General features: G+C 52.0%; 1 protein-coding gene across 1 annotated transcript in view; it reads left to right on the top strand.

The window, feature by feature from the left end:
* SLC6A11 (solute carrier family 6 member 11) overlaps nt 1-8,247 on the top strand; it is a 110,432-nt gene that overhangs the window by 95,966 nt on the left and 6,219 nt on the right. Inside the window, exons 9-13 of the mRNA XM_080675185.1 lie at nt 1,180-1,292; nt 3,606-3,743; nt 6,496-6,598; nt 7,383-7,483; nt 8,186-8,247. The exon at nt 8,186-8,247 is cut by the window's right edge and continues 109 nt beyond it. Of these exons, the coding sequence (XP_080531311.1) occupies nt 1,180-1,292; nt 3,606-3,743; nt 6,496-6,598; nt 7,383-7,483; nt 8,186-8,247 (517 nt within the window). The remainder of the gene's footprint in view (nt 1-1,179; nt 1,293-3,605; nt 3,744-6,495; nt 6,599-7,382; nt 7,484-8,185) is intronic.

The following is an 8,247-nucleotide window of genomic DNA, read 5'->3' on the forward strand; positions in this document are numbered from 1 at the left end:
CTCTCTAGCCTTCATCTACTCAATGCCAGTCATGCCCCCATTCATTCTGACAACCCCATTCATTGTGGAGATTCTGCCTCCTCAACGCTGCTCCTCTTCATCTACTTTTCCCCAACTCCACTGTCCCCACCAGCCCAGACCACCATCACCACTCACCTGGATGACTGCAGGAACCTTACATTGGCCTTTTTGCCTCCACTATGACCGCTCTGTTCCACACGCTACCCTGCAGAGTAATTTTTTCCACAGTGTCAATCTGATCCTGTCCTTCTCTAATATAAAGCCTTTGTTGGCTCCTCAAAATACTAAACTCTTAGCCCCATGCTCCTGCATTGCCCAGCTCCTGTGGCCTCACCCCCTCACCACCTGCTTCGTTCCCCCCATGCTCACTCTGTCCCACCTCAGTAGCCTGCTTTCACTTCTGCGACATAGCTCACTTCCTCCTACCCCAGGGCTTTTGCACATGCTGTTCCTACTGCTCAATGAGCCTCTCTCTCCCTTTCCTTTTCTAGATGCAGATTCATCATGAGTGTGACATTCTTAAGTATAGATTGCTGTGTGTTTGTATCAAACACACTATAGGCAGGGTTATTGCTACTGAGGTGTGCAAAATGGTGACTAATTCTTCCCTTGATTTACATGATGTTTGAATTATGGAAAAAATATATATTAAAAAGTACAAAAATCATTTGTGTTTACACGACAGAGTTACATTCTAATCTCAGATAAGTCTAAAATGGTTTTTCACCTACAAGAATGTCTGGTGGGGCCTGACTGCTGTGGCTCAGTTGGTTAAGCGTCGTCCTGGGGTAGTTGTACCAAATCAGAATATCTAGGTTGGGCCCGAGAGCCTGCATTTTAATAAGAACGCTTCTTGCCCTGATGATAATAGTAGAGACAGGTCTGTTCAGAGGAAGGTCTGTGTGTTAGACCAACCTGGGTTTGAATCCTGACCCTTGCAGACCCTGGCTTCCCTCTCCATGCCTCTGCTAGCTCATCTGCAAAATGGACATCATAATAGTACCAACCACATGGGGTGGTTGGGAGATTTAAGTGATTTGAGTGAGAGTTAGACACAGCACCTGGCACAAAGGAAGCATCAATACACGATGGATTAGAATAACAATGAATGAGGGACTGGACTCCACCCAGCACCTTCTCTCTCTGCTTCCTCTCCAGGCCCTGGCCTAGCCTTTATCGCTTACCCCAAGGCTGTCACCATGATGCCTCTCTCCCCACTGTGGGCCACCTTGTTCTTCATGATGCTCATCTTCCTGGGCCTGGACAGCCAGGTAAGGTGCTGGAGGAAGCAGGCAGCCCAGGCCAGGAGGGCAGGGAGGCTCTTGGGCCAAGTCACCACCTCCTGGTCCCGGTCATCAGGGCCCTGCCTTCTGTCCCCACCCTGCTTTCCTGCCAGCACACCTCCATCCCCCAGGTGGCCTCCACAATCACCCCAAAACATAGCTACTCGGGTCCCATCCAAGTCTCCCCAAACACTCTTTTCCTTACCTGGAATTCCCAACTCCCAGTTCAAGTTTTTAAAACACTGTTAAATACTTCCATTCTGGCAAATACCTGTGCCCAATGGTACCACCTGGCAAAGCAGAAGAAATGCTCAGGAAGTGGGCAGTGGTTAGAGATTTCTTAGCCCGACTAGCATGTGTCCCTGTCCCAACCAGGGACATAGGAAAGCATCTCCTCCCCTCCTCCATCTCTGTATTGAGGCCACCATGACATCACCCAGGCAGCCCCCTGGTCCTCAGTGCCACCACCAGCTCCCCATCCCCCACATCTCGCCTGCCTGCCTCTGTTGTCAGTTCCTATGGGACTGTCTCCATCCGCCCTCCACTTGGCAATCTTCCTTCCTCAGTGAAGAGTGTACAGTTAGGACTAGCAGTTTGTCATTTATCTCACACAAATGCATGCACTTGCACTTTTACATCCTCTCACACTGTAACACTCCCCCAGCCTGTCCTCCCAATCCTCTCCCTGGTTTTTCAGCCAGAATCCTGTAGCCTTCAGTGGCTCTTTAGTCCCACAAATCCGTCCTTTGCCCCGCTGCTCCATAGCAGCTGGTTCCCCTAAGAGCCCCGGAGAATGTCCTCCAGCCAACACCTGGCTCTTCTATCAGACTGGGGTCTATTGGCAAGGTGCTGCCCATTACCATGACCTTGTGCAAATCACTCTGCACCAAGCCCCGTGGCCGGTATGTCTGTCAACCCATCCAAGTCCAATTTCTTCCCCTGGATGGTTTCTCAGAAACTGCTAAGCCAGGCCGAGCTGCTGAAGCACCTGTTGTTTCTGCTGATAATCTTCCCTCCATTGTCGTTCCTAATCTTCTCTTCCATTGTTGTGGTGGAGGCCTCAGAAGGGGTCTCAGCTTCTGTGAGTCAGTAACAGGCCCGCCTGGGTGCAGGGAAGTGGGGGTGGGGCCTTGGCTCTGTGAGTCCCTGGGCTGAGCTGGGCCAGCCATTGGGCTGAGATACCGTGTTTGCCAGGGGATGAGGGGAGTTGGCATGGAGGGCAAGATGGCTGCTTTGCTCACCCCCACATGCTATACTCGCTTTGTGCCTGGGCTGTGTCCTCAGCTCTTTGTCACAATAACCACACAGGCTGGGGGCTCCTTTTGTGATTCTTGTTTGCAGATGAAGAAAACCAGGGAGAGGATTGGGAGGACAGGCTGGGGGAGTGTTACAGTGTGAGAGGATGTAAGTGCATGCATTTGTGTGAAGTAGCTGACAGGGACATGCACCCAGACCTGTGTGTCTGTTAGCGAACCTGCTGTGATGTCTCTCTAGGTTCAGTCCTAGATGAGCACAGCCAGCCTTGCTGTAGAGCCTCGGCTTTGGAGTCTGGGCTGGGTTTGAGTCTCTGCCCCACACCTCTTGCCCACTGTGCAACGCTAGGCTAATCACTTCCCCTCTCTGTGCTATAGTCCCTTTGCACAATGAGGATGCAGATACCTTTCCTGAGGAGGTAAAATGAATCATAAAGGATTTGGGACCAAGAAATGGTTCTGCTCACTCCCCCTCCACTCCCCACCCCAGACTCATGCGCTGGCAACACAGGGACTGGGGGCTGCTTTAGCTCTGATTGCCTCCGCCCAGAAGCAAAGGATGGGGGACTATCCCAGTCCTGGAGAATGAGCAAGTCACGTGCTGCCTGCCTGCAGAGACGGACCAGAGCCTGCCGCCCACAGAGCACTCAGCTCTCAGTTCTCCTCTTCCTCCCAAACAGGGGCTGGGTCTCATTTAAGTCACTGACCCCAGGACAGGGCCCAGCACATAGGCCGTTGGCAGGCAGCATGGGGGAGAAGGAGTACTGGAGTCCGGAGACCCCAGTTCAGGTTCTGACTCTGCCACTTCCTTGCTGAGTGACCTTGGGTAGGTTACTTCCCCTCTCTGAGCCTCAGTGTCCTGGAGCCCTGTAAGTGCTGGGATTGCTGCTGTTATTCCCGGGCCCTCCGTCCCTGAGAGTGAGTGTGGGAATGAAGGTAAGCCCTGTGGGGAGGAAGCCCAGGGTTAGGCTTGCTGTGATCGCCACAGCCAGGGCCACTGAAATCCCCCTTTCCTTGGGCTTCACACCATTGTATCTGCCCCATCCAGTTTGTGTGTGTAGAAAGCCTGGTGACCGCCGTGGTGGACATGTACCCGAAGGTCTTCCGGAGGGGCTATCGGCGGGAGCTGCTGATCCTGGCCCTGTCGGTCATCTCCTATTTTCTGGGCCTTGTGATGTTAACGGAGGTGAGTGTTAACGGAGGACACGCACAAGGGTGACGTGCCTGGGCTTCGGGTTGGACAGGTCTGATGTCCTATCCCAGTCTGGAATGGAGTAGCTGTGTGACCCAGCCAGGTCTAGTACCTTCTCTGTGACTCGGTTCTTTCATCTTCCCAGTGGGGTGTTGTGAGAACCGCACGAAAGTTCTCATGACTCTCAGCACAATGCCTTGCTGTGTAAATGCTCAGCTAAAGGTCACTGCTGTCATGACCAGAGAGGAATAAAGCTCACAGAGGGAATGCTGGAATTGATGCATGGGCCACCCCTAACAGTCACTTGTAACTTCAACTAGTTACTGTTATTGGGCTAAAGTTCAAAGCAGGCTTTTCTGGAGCATTGCTGAGAACAGATACACGTGATGATGTTTGGCACCTTCAGGCACAGTGTTCTACCTTCAGCCCTCCTGTGCACCCATCTTCTTGTCTCCAGTAGGCCTGTGGGTGAGGAGGGGTTCATCATGACCCTCAAATTAAGACTGCTCCATAGAAACATGTTTCACTCCCCCTCCTGCAGCCATCCTGTCTCATAAATACTTTCTCAAGTATGACATTAGGTATCTTCCTCCCTACACTAAAAAAAAAATTAATTTAAAAAGCAAAAAAAAAAAAGAAAGAAGAGCCTGTTGCTTAGAGACAAGACGAGGTTTATAAAAAACATGGGAAGAAATGAGGAAACTCAGAATCAGTCCAAGTAGCTGCTGTGATACCGAGGTCAGCCATTGAACCTCCTCATCTTCTACCTCTCAGCCAAATGCTGCTGCCTCCTGGAAGCCTCCTCTGCTCTCCTTCCCCACAGCACTTTTCCCAAGCTCAGCCGAGCCCCCCTCCCACTGTAATAATGACCTATCTGTTCACCTGTTGCCCCCAGCAGACCCTGAGGTCCACAGAGAGACCTCGCTTGGCTCTGTTCCCTCAGGGCCCGCTGGAGTGGGCACTTGCTGTGAGGTGGCTGGTGTTATTACTACTCCTAGTCATTGTCACATTAACGGACTGATAATCAGTGTTGGAGCAAATGAATGGTGTGGCACTTCTTCTTGCCATCTCACTTCTCCCCAGGCAGAGAAACCGGGGCTGCTGTGAGCAGGGCCTCATTAAGTGCTGATTAATTATGCAGAGTCGAGTCTTTTGTCACACACAAATTGGGGGTTAACCTGATGAGTTAAAGAGGCTGATGAGGACAAGACTGCCAGAGCAGGCATTGGCTTGGGCAGCACCGGCTTGGCGCAGGCAGTGCAAGGTCCTTGTGGGCCTCTGGCCCTGGGCCCACCAGCTCTCAGAGCCTTCATGTCCACCCTCCACCTGAAGCCTCGGTCTGCCCCAGGGTGCCTTGCAGCCCCCAGGGCCCTGCAGGGAGCCAACACTTGGCTGCCCGAGACCATGACTTCACATGTCCATCTCTTGCCTCCACAGAGGAATATCTGTGCAATCACACAGGGGAAGTTTAAATTGCCAAATGGGCCATGTCGGCCTCGGCCTTCACAGTAATTGCTGGCAAGAGAGCTTCCCCCTCATTTATAGACATTTAAAGCTCAGCTCTAGGGAAAAAATAGGCCACAAATGTCTTATGTTCCACCGAGGCAGTATAGTGGGTGGTTAAGCGCATGGCCACCTGGGTTCACTCCTCAGCCCCATGACTGGCTAGCTTGACAATGTTCAGCAAGTGTTCTTACTGCTCTGTGGCTCTGTTTTTCCATGTGAACATTAGGGATAACAATACTGCCTGCCCTGTAATAGGTCAGCTGAGTGTGCACCTTCCTGGGTCTCCCACTGAACTTAATCATCACAGAATTGTATATTACAGAACAGGCCCAGGTCATTCCTATAAAAATTGACTGCACACCTCCATGTGCCAAGCCTTGGCCAAACCGGGGACACAGTGTAGACAAGCCTGTCAGAGTCCCTCCTCCATGGTCTCTCACTCTACACAATTCAGTTTGCACTTACTGGGGACCTGCTGTGAGCCAGGCTCTGTAATGAGGGCCATAACAAGGACTGGTGTGCCTTCCCAGCCGGAGCTCAGCACCAACTGAAAGGGCAATACTTTTTTAAATTCTAAGTTCATAAAAACATGCTGTGGAAGCCCAAAGAAATAATGAGGCTGTCAGGGAGGGCTTCTTGGAGCAGGTAGCATTTGAGCTGAGCTTTGAAGGAACTTACAAGTGAAAGGGAGCAGCATGTTCAAAGGCAGAGCAGTGAGACTGTGCCTCAGTCTGTCCAGAAGGGAGCATGTTGAGGGTGGGGGGTGGTGAGGCCAAGTGAGGAAGGCGGTCCTGATTGGCAGGCTTAAGGAAGCCAACGGGCAGTATTAAACAGTGGTGTGGCACGGTTGGATTTGCATATTAGAAAGGTCCCTGTGAAAGCTGGTGCACAGAAGGATTGGAGAGGTTGAGGCTGTTTGCACCATTAGGGAGAGGTGCTAAGGCTGCCCAACCTCGAGTCTCTGATTTCCTGTGTTGTTCCTAGCATTGGGGAGCAAAGACAATAAAAATCATTATGATCCCAACAGTTCCCAGAGGATGGTGTCTTAGGGGTGCCTAGATGGAGAGGGCGCAATGTTGTAGGGATTAGGGGGAAGCAGTCTGCCCTGGTGGACGTGACTCCTGGCTGATGGTAGACACAAGGCAGAGCAGAGGGCCCTTCCCAAGGCCAGCTGGCTGATCCTGCTCCCTCATGTGTCTGTTCATTTCTCTGTCCATGTGTCTGTCCTTTCACCCCATAGGGTGGCATGTACATCTTCCAGCTCTTTGACTCCTATGCCGCCAGTGGGATGTGCCTTCTCTTTGTGGCCATCTTTGAGTGTGTCTGCATCGGCTGGGTGTACGGTGAGTCACGGCCAAGCCCGCCCACACTGCAGTGGCATCAGTGCCCAGGACACAGGCATCCACAGCAGGGATGGGCTCAGGTTCTCTGTGGCCCATCTCCATCAATGTCAACCTCATCCTCCTTCCCCTCAGAGACTCCTTGGCCCTTCCCACTTGTCAGGATACATTCCTGCTTCTATACCCCCACAACAGAGAGAGGGGTTTCAGGTTTAGGGACTATGACCTTGGGCCAATCCTTTTGCCCCTGAGACTCGGTTTTTCCATCTGAAAAATGGGCTCATCATCATCATTATGTCTCCAACTAGGAGATAATTTAGGCAAAGCAGGCAGTACATTGCCTGGCCCTCAGTAAATACCTGCCTTCTGGTCCTCCTGTTCCTAGAATGAGTTGGACATTTGATGATGATGGATATTCCTACTGTGAACTTGGCCCTTGCAGCCACTCTGCTCATTAGCAGCCCAGCAGGCCCTGGCCTCCATGCAAGTCAGCCAGCACCTCACCCTGCTTCTCCAGAGACCACTTTCCACCTCTCTCCCACAGACTCCTCATTGTTTCCTGGGCTTCACGGTCAGGAGGGATCCTTCCAATAGCAGACCAGAATCCCTCCTTCTGTAGTTCATCCCGAAACCTCACATAGGTATAACGTCTTGGTAGTTTTAAGCAGTAATGAATCAGGTCCCTGCCACGATTTGCCTGTGCCCAGCTGGGGAAAGCAAACCCTTCTAGCCTTCCCTCTGAGTCTTGTACAAATTCTCGGGTGTGTGCCTGTTTTATTCTGGACAGGAAGCAACCGCTTCTATGATAACATCGAAGACATGATTGGCTACCGGCCATTGTCACTCATTAAATGGTGCTGGAAGGTCGTGACCCCCGGGATCTGTGCGGTAAGTGCCCACTCTCTTTTCCACTCCAGACCTGGCTGGGCTAGAACTGAGGCGGTGACATCACCTGGGCGACCCTCTGTATACTCAGAAAGTCTGAAGCACCTGGGCTTGGCGAGGGAGGGGCCTCTCTGAGGTCCGTGCTCTGCCACCAGCTTGCTTGACTCTAAGCAAGTCACCCCACTTCTCAGAGCCTCAGGCTCTATACTTGCAACTGGGTGGCTGTGACCTGCCTCTGTGAGAGACATGTGACTTTGTTGTTAACTGCGAAAGCAGCACAACTGAGGGTAGAGTTGGGGCTCACCCTCTGACCAGACTGTGGAGTCAGAGGCCTTCATGACCTGAATGTTGAATAAGAAACAACCCACTGCTCTTCACCCAGTTCTTGGTACCAGAAGTATCTCAAAGCATCTTCACCAACCATTGTAGTTCTGAAAGGCAGCTTTGGAACCAGTCCCAATAAATAGCTAGGAAAAATAAAAATCCTGTGGCTCCTGGGGGTGGAAGAGTCCCACAGCCCCAGTGAGGTCCTGGATTCTGTGGGGGGTCCATTCCCTGTGTGTCTTATGCTGGTGGGATGGTCCTCAAATTCCCTGTGGACCAGGGCAGAGCCTTGCCTCTCCAAGGCTGTCACATGGGGTAGATCCTCTCCACTCCTGGCCTCCTGCACACTGGCCCCAGGGACCTCTCCCCATCTCTCTGCAGAGCATCTTCATCTTCTTTCTGGTCAAGTACAAGCCGCTCAAGTATAACAACGTCTACACCTA

The sequence above is a fragment of the Plecotus auritus genome (assembly GCF_963455305.1).
Source record: "Plecotus auritus genome assembly, chromosome: 6".
Taxonomy (NCBI): domain Eukaryota; kingdom Metazoa; phylum Chordata; class Mammalia; order Chiroptera; family Vespertilionidae; genus Plecotus; species Plecotus auritus.